The 19,947-nt window shown below is 39.5% G+C and overlaps 1 protein-coding gene across 1 annotated transcript in view; it reads right to left on the bottom strand.

The window, feature by feature from the left end:
• GABRB2 (gamma-aminobutyric acid type A receptor beta2 subunit) overlaps positions 1 to 19,947 on the bottom strand; it is a 248,391-nt gene that overhangs the window by 30,711 nt on the left and 197,733 nt on the right. The window contains 2 exon segments of the mRNA XM_026660859.1: positions 4,981 to 5,005; positions 15,652 to 15,658. Of these exon segments, the coding sequence (XP_026516644.1) occupies positions 4,981 to 5,005; positions 15,652 to 15,658 (32 nt within the window).

The following is a 19,947-nucleotide window of genomic DNA, read 5'->3' as shown; positions in this document are numbered from 1 at the left end:
AACGTTGCCGACCCCTGCTCTACAGCATGAGCTAAAGAAAGAGGCAGGCTCTGTAGCTCCTGGGTGTAACAGACTCACATCCTCTGTGGACTGGGCACAGAGGGGGGCACATAACACACACTGACAGCAAGAGTATATAAACTAGGGCTGTCAAGCGATTAAAAGAATTAATCACAATTAATTGCACGATTAAAAAAATTAATAGGAATTAATTGCACTGTTAAACAATAATAAAATACCATTTATTTAAATATTTTTGGATGTTTTCTATATTTTCAAATATATTAATTTCAATTACAACCCAGAATACAAAGTGCACAGTGCTCACTTTATATTTATTTTTGATTACAAATATTTGCACTGTAAAAACCAAAATAGTATATTTAAATTCACCTAATACAAGCACTGTAGTGCAATCTCATTATAATGAAAGTTGAACTTACAAATATAGAATTATGTACAAAAAATAACTGCATTCAAAAATAAAACAATGTAAAACTTTAGAACCTACAAGTCCAATCAGTCCTACTTCAGCCAATTGCTCAGACAAACAAGTTTGGTTACAATTTGCAGGAGGTAATGCTACCCACGTCTTGTTTACAACGTCACCTGAAAGTGAGAATAGGCGTTCACATGGCACTGTTCTAGCCGGCATCACAAGATATTTATGTGCCAGATGCACTAAAGAGACGTATGTCCCTTCATCTTCAACCACCATTCCAGAAGACATGCATCTATGCTGATGAAGGGTTCTGCTCGATAATGATCCAAAGCAGAGCGGACCGACGCATATTCATTTTCATCATCAGAGTCAGATGCCACCAGCAGAAGGTTGATTTTCTTTTTCGGTGGTTCGGGTTCTGTAGTTTCCACATGTGAGTGTTGCTCTTTTAAGAACTCTGAAAGCATGCTCCACACCTCGTCCCTCTCAGATTTTGGAAGGCACTTCAGATTTTTAAACCTTGGGTCAAGTGCTGTATCTATCCTTAAAAATCTCACATTGGTACCTTCTTTGCATTTTGTCAAATCTGCTGTGAAAGTGTTCTTAAAACAAACATGTGCTGGGTCATCGTCCGAGACTGCTATAATGAAATATATGGCAGAATGCAGGTAAAATAGAACAGGACACACAGAATTCTCCCCCAAGGAGTTCAGTCACAAATTTAATTAATGCATTATTTTTTAACGAGCATCATCAGCATGGAAGCATGTCCTCTGGAATAGTGGCCGAAGTAAGAAGGGGCATATGAATGTTTAGCCTATCTGGCACATAAATACTTTGCAATGCCGGCTACAAAAGTGCCAGACGAACGCCTGTTCTCACTTTCAGGTGACTTTGTAAATAAGAAGCATTCATCAGTATCTCCCGTAAATGTAAACAAATTTGTTTGTCTTAGCAATTGGCTGAACAAGAAGTGGGACTGAGTGGACTTGTAAGCTCTAAAATTTTACATTGTTTTGTTTTTGAGTGCAGTTATGTAACAAAAAAAACTACATTTGTAAGTTAGACTTTCAGGATAAAGAGATTGCACTACAGTACTTGTTTGAGGTGAATTGAAAAATACTATTTTGTTTATCATTTTTACAGTGCAAATATTTGTAATAAAAAATAATAATATAAAGTGAGCACTGTACACTTTTGTATTCTGCACTGTAATAGAAATAAATATATTTGAAAATGTAGAAAAACATCCAAAATATTTAATAAATTTCAGTTGGGTTCTATTGTTTAACAGTGCAATTAATCGTGATTAATTTTTTTAATCGCAGTTAATTTTTTTTTAGTTAATCGCGTGAGTTAATTGCGATTAATCGACAGCCCTAGTATAAACTACTAACATTAATGAAGGAGGTGCAAAAGCAAGTAAATAAACTAGGCACAATGGCTTGTAATGTACTAAAAACTCAGGAAAATAAATGTTTGTTAACTATAAAGGACAATTGTGATAGGGACAGAAATTTTATCTGTAGTCTTCGAGGGTAACTGCATAAGAAAGCTTGATGTGCAGTTGAGCATGATTGTAAAATTTTACAATAGGTTAAAAATAAAACCTTTTACATTGCTTGAACATACTTGATTTCAAGGATAATGGCCATTTATAGCAAACTGGCAAAACACTGCACACTTCACAACTATCTGAAAACGTATTAAACAGTCTCCAAATCTCTTAATTTCTGATCAGCCAAGTGTAGAATAGTAGCACTGAAAAGGTAAGGAAATGTACAGTGCTTCATCAATTTATGAAGATGAGAACTCAGGAATCCTTCAGAACATTAGAATGGCTGGGTTCAAAAGCCTGCTCAACATACAGAATTAGTTTTAAAGCAGGCTCATAGTGTGTATTTTTCTATAGCACTCTGTTTTTGTCAGTTTCAGCTTTCTCTGAAAGTGACTGCTTTCCTTCTATATTTTAGGGTACTAATTGGAAGTCTAACACTCTTTGAGGAAGCAGACAAAGAAAATATAACAACAACAGGAGACGTGAAAAGTAAATCAGAACGCATGAAAATTTTCTCCTGCTGTAAGTGGGATATTTTCTCACTTTGAGCTCTATCCCATGAGGTGCCGAGCACCATCAATTAATCAGCATGCAGGATTAAGCCCCAATACACGGGGCCAAAACTCTGCATGCTATAAAATCTTGATTTACTCAACGTGGGGGGCGGGGTTCATGGTTTGTTAGGTTAGGGCAGAATGTGGCCCAATGTGTTTTCAATTAATTTGTTATCTTTTATTCATAGTATTCATGTAACTGGCCTGATTCATTCTAGTGTAATTGCTTTTGTTTTATTCCCTTTTGAAAACTCCATGCACAACAATTTGTTAAAGTCATCCGTGAAAACAGACAAATAAGCTTTCTATTTATTGTGGACGAGTGCCATTCCAGGGTGTCCCATTGTGACCTAAAGCAGCCCTGTAGGCACCCTGCCCTCAATAGTCTCTCAGTTCTTTGTAATGGCTCACTCTGTAATGGGCTAGAGCACTTGAACAAGATTCTCCCTGTGTGGGATCTTATTTAGTCTTAACCCCCCCCCCAAAAAAATCCAAAACAAACTCTGAGGCCCTCAGCCCACAGCCCTTCATCTTGGGATCTGTGTAGCTTCATTCAGGTGTCTCCTCCAGGGAGCAGAAATCCCACAGTCTGCCTTCTGTCTGTGCTGTTCCCATGTGGGAACCCCAATTAACAAATGCTAAGGAAGTCGGAGAAATCAGGATATTTAGAGATGTTTTGCCACAACATTTCCTTAATCTTAGTCACAATTAAAAACGTTACATGTCAGTCAATGATTGAACAGATTGTCAGCAATTGACATTGACAAAAAACCTGGTCAGAAAATGGAGAAAAAATGTGCACATTTTTGTGAAATTTTGTTTTTCCTCAGAAATTTGACTAGTTTTGGTTGGCAAACGCTACTGGTAAAGGACCCAATACTTCTCCACTAGGAAGAGTAAGGATCCATAGCTCAAGATTCAGCAGGACATTCTCCCCAACATACCCAGAACCTCCATAAGTGACATGGGGTTGAGTTCAAGTAGAGAGGACCCAAAAATTGATCGCTCATTTATTACAGGACATGATTTTTCTCCTTTGTTTCACTTAGAGACCTTTTCCCCCTGTCACATGTAGGTTTGCCAGAGGAGCCAAGTGTAGTTTGGATGGACAACCTTTACACCAAATGGATCATCCCTTTCTCTGCCTGTGAACTAGGCAATGCCATCAATAGGATTAAAGTTGGCAAAGTTCAGCACTGGCAAGCATCCACAGTGATTTTTTTTATAGAACAGAGTCCTCATGGAAGGTCATGGTGTTTGATATTTATAAATACAGTAGATGTCTAATAGTCTAAAATAATGCAAGTATGGGAAAGAACCAAGATCACTGCAATCTGTCGACAGGAGCCTGATCACGTGTGGTCCAGGAAGCATCACGCATGATTGAAGAACGAGTTATACTGATGCTCCTGAAGTGCTACAGTTGCCACAATAACCAATGATCAACATGCTTTTTGATCTTCAAGATCCACGTGCTGCTAGTCGTTTACATATTTGGAAACTAGAACCATTAGTATACTACAGAAAATTATCTTCATAGAAAGCTACATAGTGGACTTTAAGGTTTCAGAGCATTAATCAACAGTGCATTGTATTTAGCACACACAGATATTTTCCGATGGATAGCAAAGCTTCTGTACAACTTCCATAGTTCAGATTGGGTTGAAATTCTTCTACTATATTGGCTAGATGATTAAAAAAGCAAATTACATACTTACTCCAGAGATGGGAATTATTTTGTTCTGTAGGGGAAATAAAGCATTTCACAGCTTAATTATGCTTTCCTGAAAACTGCCTAATTACACAAGAACCCCCTCTCAATCCCTCATTTTTTCAATGAACCCTATTCTCTTTTGTCCGCAGCCTGGAAATATCTAAAGGTAGATATGGAAGAATGTGCAATACTTTAAATGTTTCTTTCCAAGAGAGACAGCCTGAAACTCATGGGCCGGAGTTGCTGGACATGTTTAAGGAACACATAGGCAAGGCATACATTTTTCCCTTTGCCACATCTGGCTCTGTAATCGATACCATTGTAATTTCTGAATTAATGGACTGTAACTTATGTGGAAAATGCAACTGATAACCACTTACAGGGTTTTCTACTCCCTTTATATTCATCACTCCACTATGTTACTCATGGTAAATGTGCATCGCACATTGTTAGGGTTAGTCCTTTGGTCCTCCAGCATCTTCTGCATGTTACTGTACTCAATGTACTCCACATAAGTTTGTGTGAAAACTGTTTTTTTGGGGGGGGGGGAATCTATCTAAAGCTGACTCCACTTATAACCAAATCTGTTGTAATTTCCCCCACTGCCATCTAGAAAGAAGACTTTCTTTTCATGCTATGCAGCAGCTACTCCAGAATGAAGAGCAAATGAAGATCTGCCTACCAAAGAAACTGATGACAAAAAGTGGGACACTGGTTACTAACAAGATGTTTCTACTCTGTGCAGAATCCTTGATTTCAAGTGCTATGAGGAAATGTGCTTCATTCTCTCATTCTCTCTCTCTCGCTCACTCTCAAAAAAGGGGGAGACTAGGGTAAGGGGTGCATGGATGGACTTTGTTAAAGACAGATTTAGAGGACCGACTACTATGTTTTATTCTTCCATGTTTCAATGGAAACAATTGTCTACACATTTATCCTGAACAAAAATCCCTTATTCTATGTACTCAGGTCTCTGATCATACTTCAATGCCTAAAAGGGTTTTTACCAAAGATGCCTGGAAATTCTGCAATAGATCAGGTCATCATGATGCCCTTTTCCTTCCCTATTCATGGTTTCTTTTCCAGTAAAGAGGTGAACATTTTAATGAGATATAATGTTTTCTGGTCTACCGCCATCTCTGTTAAATCTTTAGAATCTAAATTTCTGTTTTCAAAGGTAAAAAAATAAAAATGCAGCAACAAACACGCCAGCACAGATCAGTAAAGAAAGGCAGTTGTATGCTATGAAAAAAAATGTAAAAACAGTGTCCTTTGAGAGGTTATGCAAAAGGATTCTACATGATTTATTGTGCAGTTTACTTTTATTTATAGGAAAATTGCTAGGAAAACATCTGCTCACACCATATTCCAAATTAACATTTATTTAATTTCAACATTAAGCTCAGGATTCTAGGAGATCTTCTTGCGCCCTCTAGGAAGAAATCAACAGCATGTTTTGATGTCAGGGTTAATTACTGTACTTTAGAACTATACAAAGAATAGGAAAAGAAAACAAAAAATAAATTAGCAAAACAAGTTTATTAGTGTCTATAAACTGCATGGTGTGTACACATTAAAACATCAGGATAAATATTTTTTCATTTGGGAAAATAGATTGAAGAAAGTGTTTTAAAATCCTAAGCCAAACTTTTATGAAACACAACTTATTACAAGTCCTTTTCTGAATCTTTCCTAATGGATATTTAATTACACGTCTCCCACTCAAACTTGGGTTCACCCAACAAATGGCTGTTGATTTCTCTGCCAACACTTTCTGAAGCATTCCAACTTTCCCTTTAGTTTCTTCAAGAAAGAGTGTGTCAGTTTAAACAACTCCTGTGTTCTCAATGGGAGTTGCCAGGTGCTGAGCACTTCTGGAAATCTGGCTTCTTCATTTAGGTACCGTGAGGGGAGTTGAGCTCTTTTGAAAATCTTGCCACAAGAATCTAAGCAAAAGATTCCAAAACATTCAATTTCGCTGTGGTAAAGCTGTGCACAACCCCCTGCTATTTAAGGCACTAGAGAACATTTATGCTACAGAGAAGTTAAAATGGTGTTGAATGAAAAAGCTGTTAATATTCATCAGTAACAGAAGAAAGAATTTTAGGAAATGTCTACAAGTATTCAGAACCCCATTAAAACATTTCTTTCCCCGGTCTAGGTAGAATGAATAGTCCCATTGATTTCACTGCATGGAGGAGGAGAGAGGAATATTACAGGGGGAATTGCAAATGAATGCCATTGTGTACTGCTAAAATACGTACAGGTAATCTGAGACAAACCTAATACCTACAAAACATCAGCCAGTAAAATGAACTGATGCATTCATTTCCCCGGTGGATGTTTTGCCAGTAATAGTTATAGGTCCAATTACCTGTGAACATAATATACAATGTCAGCAGGTATTTAGGCTTCAAGACATCTCTATTTGCTAGTTAAATGATTTAATGCCCAGGCAATTTTAAAGAGTAATAGCAGCCTGGAAAAAAAATCAACTTATAACAATGATAAAGAAAACATAAAAAGAATGAGTAATAGATCAATATTTCTAAATGATCAGAACACTTATGGATCCTGCACACCGAGCATGTAAAGCACACCAAGACTAATACTTCATCATTCATTTTGTACAAGAAGATTCCTAGCAGAAGGCACTGTCTATTTGATTTAAAATGTAATATGATTGTAAGAGAGTTATTGTTCTACTGTATATTAGCCTGTATCTAAGTACGTTACCAGGAATGACTGATTGCTTTCCCCTGCCCTAAATCATCTATATATCATCAGAAGCACGATTCACTTCACATTTAGAAAGTTTCATTTCTCGTTCCTGTCATTTGTCACACATCAAGAGTCAACCAAATCAATACATTGTTCCTGCAAATATAGGATCTGATTCTGAGAGGAGCTAAGTATTCTTAACTCCCAGTAACTTGGAGAGCAGTTTATGCTGTCTTAATACCTCACATGAAAGGGACAATGGACTATGGAGTATTTTGAAAGAAGAAAACAACACACACACAAACTACAGAAAAAGAGCCATTTACTTTTTGCAATTTAACATAAGTTGAAACATTTAAGACACCAGTTAAAACATGCAAACACTATTGCTTAAGACTGAATGGTTTTGCATTTTAAACTGAAGAGGTGGTTAATATATACAGTACATAAAAAAAAGCCTTTGTGAGAAGTCTATAAAATCTAATGCAAGGTTTATTGTGTGGAAGTATTTTTGTTCACACAGGGCAACAACAATCAAGACAACTGGGCTATTTTAGAGATATGCACACACACATTATATTGCACACACACACACACACACACACACACACATTATCTATATAATATATAAAAAATGGCAGGCAGTGGCTCATATTTTAGTATTTATATTGTGGTAGCACTGGAGATAAGGGATCAGGTCCCCATTGTGCCCAATATATATGTATAATGAAGAGGAAATCCCTGTCTCAAAGAGTTTATAATCGAAGTATAATAAACATAAACAAACCACAAAAAAGTGAGAAACTGTTAGAATCTGGTAGACAAACCCAGGTGAGGGTTCTAACTCTGGTTGTCTCTCAGCTTCAGGTGCAGTCACTGTCAGATATGAGTTATCATGCTGGTCCCGTATTTGTGGAGCTACATTAACTGCAAGGCAGCAGAAGCCTACAGCGAGCCCTTTTCAGCTACCTCCTGCTTGGTCTTGGACCAACTGCCAGCTATAAGATGGAAGGAATTGCTCCTCAAATTGGCATACACTTTCAACAGTTATAGGTGTCAGCAAGTGTGGCAGCAGAGAAGGGGCAGAACATGACCACCTCCTTCCCCCTACAGGCCTGAAGCCCCAAGACACAGACGGAATTGATGGTACGTGGCCCTTCCTCTCCCCCGGCTCTTCTTCTTTTCACACAGTGACATGAGGCACATCAGAATTAGACTACAGATGGCTTTTGAGTGAAACACTATCCACCACACTATCCACTTTTTTTTTCATTATCGCAAAGAGTAGTATAAGAAGGCACCCAATATAAATATGCTGGTGAATTTTTATTACAGAAAAAAAGCATGTTCATAACTGAGAACAAACAGGTGTTGTATTGTATACACAGAAATTATATTAAAAAAAAAATCTACTGACCCACTTGGAAGGAAAGACTACAAAGCTATTTTAGGTCTCATACCCTGCCTCTGTCAACCAGATTTTCTTTGGCAAGCCAAGGATGTAATCATGAAACAATAGCCTCCCAAAACAATAAAATGGAAAGAACTGGTGGATGAGATTAAATACTAGGTTGAATGCTTTCACTAATAATATATAAGTTTGTCAGAAGCTCTTGGGCTTAAGGCATATGAACCTATTCAAATAAATGAGTTCCTCTGTAAGAAGTCTAATTCAGGATCTTGACATTTGTAGATCCTTTACCATGGAATAAATTGTATACCGAAAAAGGGCTTGGAAGATAAAATTTTACATTTCTAGTACAGTGTATGGCTGAGTACATTTACTTTAAAGGTAACATTCTCCAGTTTTATTTATAGAGTACTTGTGCATACTACCTGCTTCAGGTGATTTCTTTACTGCTGCAGTAGTTTGTAATAACCTACAATGGTATTTAAAGATTATCATCACTATTTTACAGATGGAGAACCTGATACACAACTATGGGTTAGTCATGGACTGTTTACTTTAACAACTTATTATTCATGATGTGCGACTGTCATTTAAATCACATAGGAGGGAGCAATGTATGTATGCATCACACAGCAGGGAGCAGTACACCCCTTGCCATAATATATGTACATATGTACTTTTTATTTATTTAGATTTTGGTCTTACACAAAGTTGACATCACAGGCCACCCTTTCAAACTTCTGCATATAAAAACACAAGGACATAGAGGACAAAGATGTAGAAGTCAGGCAAAGCATCAGCACTTTTTTCTCCATTGTTGCCATCTATCATTTGACTACTATTCACGTGACCAATACAGGTTAAACCCGCTCACTGCACTTTCCCATTACCCAGAAATCCTAGCCTCAACAGCTCCTGCCCTCTTGTAATCCCTTGTCAAACAGATGGGCTTTGTAGCTTGTGTGTGTGTGTGAAAATGGGGATGACAGCACTTCCCTACCTCACAGGGGTGTTGTGATGAAAAATGAATTAGATTGTGAAGCATTTTGAGATCTACTGATGAAAAGTGCTATACAATAGTAATTAATTATAGCACTGCCTATGATTAAGGATGCCTGACCCATTTTCAGCTGCTTTTAACTTTGACAAATATTAATTGTTCAGGCTGTAATTGTCTGTGCTGGGTATCTGCGTGAAGCTAATTTTTGTGTGTGGAGAGTCCACAACCTCCCCTGGAAGGCTATTCCACAGTTTTACTACCCTTATAGTTAGGAAGTTCTTCCTAATATCTAACCTAAATCTCCCTTGCTGCAGATTAAGTCCATTACTTTCTTTTCTTACCTTCAGTGGACATGGAGAACAATTGATCAGCGTTCTCTTTATAATAGCCTTTAACAAATATGAAGACAGTTGTCAGGTCCCCCCTCAAGTCTTTTCTCAAGACTAAACAAGACCAGTATTTTTTAACTTTCCTCATAGGTCAGGTTCTCTAAACCTTTTTATCATTTTTGTTGTTCTCCTCTGCATTCTCTCTCCACGTTTCCTGAAGTGTGACACACAGAATTGCACACAGTACTGTACTCCAGCTAAAGCCTCCTCAGAGCCATGCACAGAAGGACAATTATCTCTACTTCATTCAATTACCCGTACCTTCATATGAAGCCAATCTAAATGTATGGCCCAGGTAACCAAAACATTTAGACTGTGATTTTCAAAGGAAACAAAGGCAGTTAGATATCTAACTCACACTGAATTTCAGTGGGATTTGGACTCCTCACTCCTTTAGGCTGCTTTGAAAATGCCAGCCTTAATGAATTAATTGAAGATCTTACTTTGACCTTATAGGGTTATTTAAAGCAGAGGAAAATCCAAGTCACCTTACTCATGTTGAAGTCAATAGGACAACTTATGTAAATAAGGGCAATAGGATTTTGCCTATAGTATAATTCATCTGGCGATGCAAGAAACATTGCACATGGACCATTACTAATGATCCAAGAAATATAAACAAGTTCCCCTCCCCTGCCCCAATATGTGGTCTTTCTGCATAAAGCATTAACATTCTTTTTGCATTTAACTTCAAAAACTCTCCCCCTGGCCTTCAGGCTCTATGAATTTAAACAGAGAGGAGGTCGTACAATTTTCTGACTACAGTGAAACTCAACTGAGTCTCCCAGCTGCCAGTTGCAGTGACCAATCAGAAGTGAAGGGGGTTGGGGCCGCCACCCTCTTTGGGTGGTACAACAGCAGGGCCGACACAAAAAGGCCTTGGCAGCCAGAACTCTGGGCCTGAAGCTTCCAAGCTGGGACAGTGGGTTCTGGGGACCAACCAGAATCCAGGACAGCTGGGAGGGATGTGATTGTTCAAAGACTATTTTGAAAGTGATTGCAGATAAAAAAAAATAGTTACTTGTGCTTTAAATACCTTTGAAATGTATTTAAATACAAGAACTAAGTACAGAATATTTAAAGTACTTAAGTGGAAATATGTAGAGCACTTTAAATGACTTAAGTGCAAATGTACTTCAGGCCCTGAGTTCTGGCTGCAAGGGCCCTTTTTTTTTTTTTTTTTAGTACAAATGTTCTTAAATACATGGGAACACTGATGCATGTGCGCGCGCACACACCCACAAAGAGATGTACGAATAGCCTTTAAGTAACTTTGTGGCCTCAGATCCCTGATGATATATTCTCACTGCATCTGCTCCTTCTAGCCCATGTTCACTTTTTGTCTGCATAGTCCTTGTACATGGTTTTCTTCTACTGACAGAGTACTCAGGCTTCCCCTTCATGGAGTGTAGTGTTGACTGCAGACTGTCAGCTCTTTTATTAACTGCATCTGGAACATCTTTGGACTCGTTCCTTTTGTGAAAGAGTTGATGTCAAGAATGGTATCATCTTAGCAGAACAAAATGGCACCAACTTCTCAGACACAAAGAATAGAATTTTCATTCTTTTCCTTAAGGCATTGTTCCTTTCTTCCTTGAATGAGACTTTAGTTTTCCTCATACACATTATTTTTTCTACTGCAATGAATAGTGAAATGTACACAGAAAATATCATATTAAACAGAGTTTTCAATTTGGAAAATTCACAAGACAAATCAGTTTATATTACTAACCTACAGCCAAGTGTCAGACTGCATTTAATTCTGTATTAATCCTCCAAAAAAACTACAAAAATGATTCACAAACACACAGTTGGTTGTGCCAAGCACATCAGGACTGACCAGAGTTCTAAAAAGTAAAATTTCTTTATATCTGAGGAACAGTTGAATAAGAAAAGAAGGTTGTTGCCGTATATTTATTAATATTACTGAAATTGAATGTGTTGCTGTGAAAGAGTATTATTAAATACTCTTTCACAGCAACACATTCAATTTCAGTAATATTACAATTTAAAAGTGTACTAGGTGGAGTACAAGGATGCTAAATAATTATGAGTCAAAGATATTGGAGTGTCCTCATAAATCACAGTTTGAGCATCTAAGTAGGCGTGGTAAGAAATACATGTTTACTACTCTTAAAAGGGGATTTTCAAAGGCATAAAGGTGAATTGCAGTATCAAAGCATGTAGTTGTTACGTATCTCTGTTATGAAGAATGATATTTAGATGGTAACAATTTGCTATTTAAATTTGAATCTCTATCAGTTGTAAGTAATCAGTGAAGATTTAATATAGTAACAGCAATCTCATTAATTCTTATGTATACATGATCTATTTTGTACCTATTTCATCACTGATTGAATCAACTTTGCTGAAAATCTCAATTTCTAAAAGACATATGCAATCAAATACTAGCCGTTTCTAAACAATATCTAAATATACACTCACAAAAAAATAGCGATTTTAATCTTTTCATAGCAGTGCCCAGTATGAAAATATAAATATGCTTCACTATTACATAGAATGTTGATGAAGTTCCAAAGGAAATGTCACAGCATCATTCATAACTGTCTTCCACACTCAGGTAAAAAAAAAGTGAAATGGAAGGAATAAATATTCTCTTCAACACCTAAAGGTTTGCCATGAAAACTTACTTAAAGAAAAACAATGTCCATTTTGCTCATCCCAGCAGAATTAAGGTTCAGGAGAAAAAAACAAAACATAACACCTTTCACCATAAATAAACTGTGAAATGCACTAAATGAAACTATTAATCCATGTAGGGGGTCACTGTTATACATTCCTGCTATGAAGGTCATCAACACCACTGCTTCAATCTAAATACAAATTTCAGAGTGGAGTCTAAAAGGCAAAAATCAACAGAGAAAATGAAACACCCACTAGCTGGATATGGAAGTGTGCCATTTGGCGTTTCACAGATACCAAGCAGATCTCTGAGTTATCAGCATCTGGACAATCAACCAATTCATCAAGAACATCAATATCATTCCAGTTTCACAAAACAGGATCGAATAGATTTAGGGCTAAAATAAACTTATTACAATTTCCATTATTTTTATACCTTCTAGGTTATAAAATCATCTCCGAAAATTGAATTTTCATGTTCAGGAACCACTTATTATTATTCAGGACTCAAGTACAAATTGGATTCTTTTTACTTCTAACCTTCTAAATCAATAGCTCACAGTATCAGCACTGTCCTTAAAAATGAAGTATTGTAGCCATGTTAGTCCCAGGATATTACAGACACAAGGTGGGTGAGGTTCTTTAATTGGACCAACTTCTGTTGGTGAGAGAGATACGCTTTTGAGATACATGGAGAAGAAGAGCTCTGTGTAGCTTGAAAGCATGTCTCTCTGACCAACAGAAGTTAGTCCAATAAAAGATATTACCTCACTCACCTTGTCTCATAGGCCTGGTCTACACTAGGCTTTTATGTCGAATTTAGCGCCGTTATATCGAATTAACCCTGCACCCGTCCACACCAGGAAGCCATTTAGTTCGACATAGAGCTCTCTTTAAATCGATTTCTGTAATCCTCCCCAACGAGAGGAGTAGCGCTAAATTCGACATGGCCATGTCGAATTAGGCTAGGTGTGGATGGAATTCGACGCTAATAGCTCCGGGAGCTATCCCACAGTGCACCACTCTGTTGACGCTCTGGACAGCAGTCCGACCTCGGATGCTCTGACCAGCCACACCCCGGGAAAATTTGAATTCCTTTTCCTGTCTGGGCAGTTTGAATCGCAGTTTCTGTTTTGACACCGTGGCGAGCTCAGCAGCAGTGGCAACGATGCAGAGCTCTCCAGCAGAGATGGCCGTGCAATCTAATAGAAAGAGGGCCCCAGCATGGACGGATCGGGAAGTCTTGGATCTCATCGCTGTGTGGGGAGATGAGTCCGTGCTTTCCGAGCTGCGCTCCAAAAGACGGAATGCAAAGACCTATGAGAAGATCTCTAAAGCCATGGCAGAGAGAGGATACAGCCGGGATGCAACGCAGTGCCGCGTGAAAATCAAGGAGCTGAGACAAGGCTACCAGAAGACCAAAGAGGCAAACGGACGCTCCGGATCCCAGCCCCACACATCCCGTTTCTACGAGGCACTGCATTCCATCCTAGGTGCGGCCGCCACCACTACCCCACCACTGACCGTGGACTCTGAGGATAGGATATTGTCCGCGGCCGGTTCCTCAGCGGACGGGGAAGAGGAGGAAGGAGATGAGGAGGATGAAGCAGTAGACAGCGCTTACAACGCTGATTTGCCCGACAGCCAGGAGCTCTTCATCACCCTCACAGAGATCCCCTACCAACCCTCCCCAGCCGTTATCCCAGACACAGATTCAGGGGAAGGATCAAGCAGTAAGTGTTTTAAATACCTAAACATTTATTTATAACATAACTGGCATATTTAAAATATTAACAATAGCTAAAGTGCTTTAAAACATGTAAACATTTATTTACAACAGAACAGGAAGATTTAAAATATTAACAGTGGGTAAAGTGCTTCAAAACATGTAAACAGGAAAGTCCAACAAAACGGGAATCTGTGCAAAGTGTATCATGATTAGTCTGTCTTTGAGCGCTTCAATATATAGTCCGAACTATTTTCAAAAAATTTCACAATGTCCGCTTCATGATTATAGTGCCCAAAACGCTGCACTCTTTTGTCCCTCCAAGGGCACCTAAGCCAAAAACTGGTCAATGTATCCGGGGATTGAGGCGACATCCTCCGGGGAGAACTCCTCATAGGCCTCCTGCAGGTGTTTATCAAGCCTCATGAGCAGGTTCCTAGGCAGGGAGAGCTTATTAGGCCCCCCGTGGTAGGACACGTTTCCCTGCCACAACGCCAGCAGGTACTCGGGGATCATGGCCTTGCAGAGCATTGCAGCAAATGGCCCCGGTTTCTGCAGGCTGTCACGAAGCATCCGCTCCTTCTGGCTCTCCGAGACCTTCAGGAGGGTGATGTCTGGCATGACGCCCTGCTGTGAATTAGGTAGGGGAAAGTTAGTATTGGGACTGCTTGCCCGTCCCTTTACAGAACTGCAACCGCCGGTTTACAGCCACGCGGTTTACAGCCGCGAGGGGGTGGGACAGGGCCAGAGTTCATGCTTGCAGGATTGCTGCCAGCAGAGACTCGCATTGCTTTCTATGTGAAAGGAGGCCAGTGCCACTCTTAAAGTTTTAAGCAGCCACAAGTCTACGGCTTACCATGTTTGCCATCTAGACAAAGTCCGGTGTCCTGCCCTGCTCCTCAGCTCGCCACAGCAAGACCGCAGGCACTGTAGGCGAGGGCCGAAAATTCGACCTTGTCCTCAGTGCGCGTGTGATAGGTGCTCTGCATGGTCTTGTTCACAGAGAAAGACTATGTTCTCTGTTCACAGATACATTGATCTGTCTCAGGAATTCACTCCCTTTTTCCAATTCCCACAGCCACATCTGCCCAGAGGCTAGCGCACATTAGGAGGAGGAAGAAGAGGACACGGGAAGACATGTTTGCTGAACTAATGGGATGCTCCCGAGCACAGGCAGCCCAGCAGACACAGTGGAGGGAGAACTTGTCCCAAATGCACCGGGCAAACATTGAACGGGAGGAGAGGTGGCGACAGGAGGACAGGCAGGCTACTCAAACGCTGCTTGGACTAATGAGGGAGCAAACGGACACGCTCCGCCGCCTTGTGGATGTTCTGCAGGACCGGAGGCAGGAGGAAAGAGCCCCGCTGCAGTCTCTCTCTAACTGCCCTGCCCCGCCACCAAGTCCCATACCCCCCTCACCCAAAGTCCAAACACGGAGGGGCGGAAGGGGCCGTGAAAAATTTCACTCCACCCCTGCGGACTGCTCTACCACTAGAAGGCTCTCATTCCCCAAAATTTGAAAAGTCCTTTCCTACCCGCCTCACACAAGACCCCGTCCATCGATTGCACATATTCGATTTAACTAAAATCGAACTACTCTCGTAGTGTAGACATACCCATAGAAATGAAGACCGCTGTATGGAGAGACCAAAAGCATAAACTCAGATGGTGCATAACAAACATCATACATTTGAAAACCACTTTAATAAGATAAAGAATGCCCTTAATTGAATATTTTGAGGCACCATAACTAGTTTAAGAATCCTAGTTCTGTCCTTATTTCCAGGTTATGTCCATAGCAGTAAGCGCTCTGTATCAGGTCTTGCAGTAGCATTTTCTCCTTGAAAAATACTACAACTGAAAAGAATTTTAAATTAAAACTGAGCTAGAAAGAAGCTTAAATGCTTATGACTGATTCAGAATGCCTAGACATTGCCCTTTTCACTCCAAACTCTGCTCCTCCTCACCAGACCCTGAATCTTCAACATACAGAGTGTACCAGATACATTCACACACACAGTGCCGAGTATGTGACAGATGATATCATACGTCAGATTCAAAATTTTCATCTGAACCCAACTCTGTGAATGAATCATTTATTTCTTAAGGATTAACTGGGTCATTATATTAAATCCTCCCTTAAACTGGTGGACATGTGTTTTGTTTGACTAACATTTCCACTGGATTTGCATTGCATTCTGTTCACTTGCTTCTTAAGGGATTACATAACCTAACATGTACAGTATAAAATCAACTCTCTATTTCATTTCAAGATCTGTAGCCTGATTTTCTGCATCTTCAGATTCACGAGTCCATTGTGACTGGATGTATTCATGAAGACTAGCAAGTCATCACCACCAATAGTGAGGAGGCCACAGCTGAGTCCTGAGATGTACGTGAATCTAAACGGAGAAAATCCATAGGTACCTGAGGTGGTAAGTTCAACCCTGCTGTTCAGTGAAGAGAAACACTCACTGCCAGTGCTGCCTAGCGGTTGGTGGGGGTGTGGCAGGCTGACTTCCTCCCATCCCGGGCATTTCCCTTTTCCACTGTAACTCCACCCTGCAGTGGTCTGTTCTTTCAGGGTAGGTCTACTCAGCAAAGAAAAACCTGCAGCTGGCCTGTGCCAGTCGATTCGGGCCCACGGGTCTTGAGCTGCGGGGCTTTTTCATTGCTATGTAGTCACAGTCCTTCCCATAACTGCTAAATCCAGGTCAGGACTTGGAGAGACCTTGTGATGGACTTTAGACACCACAGACTATTTATTTAGTCTTGGAGTTAGAGAGTCAGACATTTACAGGATCTGTCTATATCCAGAGTCCTTAGTAAACGATACTCTGCATATTCACTACAACTGAATCCTGACTCTCCTCTATCACATTAGAGATGGAGTTGAATAGGCTTCAGCACATTCAGGTGCTTATCCAAACCAAGCTTCTGAATCTTTTGAAGATTACCACCCATCAGTACCCTGCATGGAATATTGAGTATCTCTGTAGCCAACATGTATATTCTTAAAAACATAATGCAACCAGAAATATAGTTCAAACAGTCATGCATGAATATCACAGTCCTCACCATTTCTCAGCTATGAACCAGGTACTGTACATGAACAAAGTGTATTGGGATGTCTCTGAGACATCTTGGTATAAGGCCACTAAATCTGAATTTAGAAGCCCATGTTAAGCTATTTTTGCAGATTTTGTGCCTCATGACTATTGTTCCCACGTCCACACTATAGGCCACATTTTCCGAAGGGCAATCTCCCCTTTGAAGGTGTAAATTTCCCCCACAAAAATTTCATCCACAATTGAATTGGACACGTTTGAGTGTATGTGCATCCAACTATCTGATTGAAAGAGTTAATCAGATACCTAGGCGTATAATTACTTAGCTTTGCACTGATGATACACTTTGTCAGTGCAAACTGCATTTAGGCCAGTCCTCATCTCTTCTGAAAAATTATCCCTGATAGTGAGCAGGGCCAGAATTTGGCTATATTTAATTGAAATTTATTCCACAGAAAACTGATGTCCAGACAAATATATTCTCTGGAAATAGAGGGGTTAATTTAAAAACAACTTTTTTCACACATTAAAACAATTACTGGAATTTACAAGACATATCAATTTGAATCAATGTGTTTTGGACGCTGCTCCCCTTATCTTACTTAAAATGTTGCTGGTGTTCCAAAATTGCTAGTGTGAGTTTCCAAGGTGACCATTAAAAGTGCTATTAAGGAGTCATATGAGGGAAGAAGGACAACACGATCGTTAGCTCAAATGTTGTTTGTACATAAAAACACTGGTTCTCGATGTCTAGGTTCTCAATGACCCCATCAATAGCCTAGAGTTCTAATGGTGCTATACATTAAAAAACGAAAGGAAAAAATGAACAACATCTGGCAACTTTAATATATTAATAGCAAAACTACATTAATACTCCACTTTGCTTAATTATTCCATAGCTATGTTAAAAATCCAAAGCCACAAGGAGAAAAACATAATCTGTAAAAGGAAGCCCTGCTGATTGGTGTTCATGCTGTTTGTTCAATTTAGGAAAATATTATTCATTAAGATCTGTTCAATTGCAACTACTTGCAAGGCAATGTTATGACAAATTACCTCATCCTTACCTGCAGTATTCCGGGCAAGAATACGTTTGATTATGGGGGGAAAGGGATGCTGATCCACACTATTCCTGGGGGGGGGGAAAACATGCCTTGCAAAAATCATTACATTAAGGAGTTAAGGCTTTAAATAGGTATAATCAACTAGTTAAGAAAAAAGCCACAATTGCACATGGGTTAGAGTTAGGGTCTGGACCCTTAACTATGAGTTTCCAGAAATTATTTTCTTTTAATAACACACGTTACAATAAAACTTCTTTTGTTACATATAATATATATTTGCAAACTTTTTCTTAGCCTAGACATTTGTCTGGATAATTCTCTTCTTTTCATAATGTTGTCAAGGAGAATTACTGGTACTCTTTCCACATGGAACTATTTACACAGTAAATGTGTAAAACAGAACACAGCTATTTTGATTAGATACATTTGTCTTCATGTTGGGACAGCACCAATCTTTCTTCAAAGCTACAGTAAATTTCACAGAAGTCTTCACACAGGTTGGTTTGCCTCTGAATTTTGAGTGATCATTAGACTGCTCCTGCTGATTTCTCAAATTCTTTCTACCTGCATTTACTGCTCGAAGGCAATGGCCTGGAAACTCTGTGACTATTGCAGAAGGGAACATACTGCTTAGCAGTTAGAGGCCCAGATGCTTTGCTAGGATACTGAAATAGTTGAGTAAATTTCTACATTCCCCAATTCCTCCTGTAAGGATCCAGTTCGAAAAAACGGGGATACAAACATATCAGATGTTTTGTGTTGTGAACAGGCCCGCCAATGGGGGAGGGGGGACAAAGGGACAATTGCCCAGGGGCAATTTAGAAGGGCAGTAGTGGTGGCCAGGGGCCCCGGGCCCTTTTGAATTACCAGGAGGGCTGCAGGGCTCTTAGGTGTGCTCGGGGTGGTACCAGTGGCGGCGAAGGCAGCCGGGCAGGCATGTGGAAGCCCTGGCTTAAGAGAGTCAATTATTATTCAGGTTTAGTTTTGGTTTTCAGGTACCATAAAACTGAAACAAACTTTTAAAATAGTTATCAGAGCATCCTTTAAATTTAATATTTCCTTTGCTTAATATCCTCTTTCCCACCCTTGCTGGTCCTGTATTGCTATTCTCAGATTTCCCTTGTATGGTACCATTCAGGAACTATCATCTTCACAATTCAGAAAGCAAGCAACAGCTCCTTCCTCATGTTGAGAGAATCCTTTGGAATGCATTTCTGACAATCGGTGTTCACCTGAGAGTTAATTCCTGGCATGCACAGCTAGAGACGGTACCTATAATTGAAGCAGTTGCCATAAAGCCGTGGTGATACCAAGTTTTTAAGGAGCTGTATTCCACCAGTAGGGTTTTAACCTGCTCATGAGACTTTTATTTTGTTTTCTTCCAGTTCTAGTATCATAACTATGTCCATATGCAAATGTATATTACATAAAGTTGCCTCGTGGGCTGGAAAAGCAGGATATCTGCATGTAAATGTTCATTAAAAAGAACCAACAACAATATTTTAACATATATAAAAGGTAATCAGCCTCAAATATAAGAGTTAAAACACTAAATTTTTACGCTGAGAACCCCATGTGGACTGCACGTCACTTGTGCCTTTCAAATAGATGCCTTTCTTAAAAAAAAGTCATACACCAACAGCTAAATACATGAAT

This window comes from Terrapene carolina, unplaced genomic scaffold (genome assembly GCF_002925995.2).
Source record: "Terrapene carolina triunguis isolate 2854851 unplaced genomic scaffold, T_m_triunguis-2.0 Scaffold838, whole genome shotgun sequence".
Lineage (NCBI taxonomy): Eukaryota > Metazoa > Chordata > Testudines > Emydidae > Terrapene > Terrapene triunguis.
This window is presented reverse-complemented; position numbering and strand designations above follow the sequence as displayed.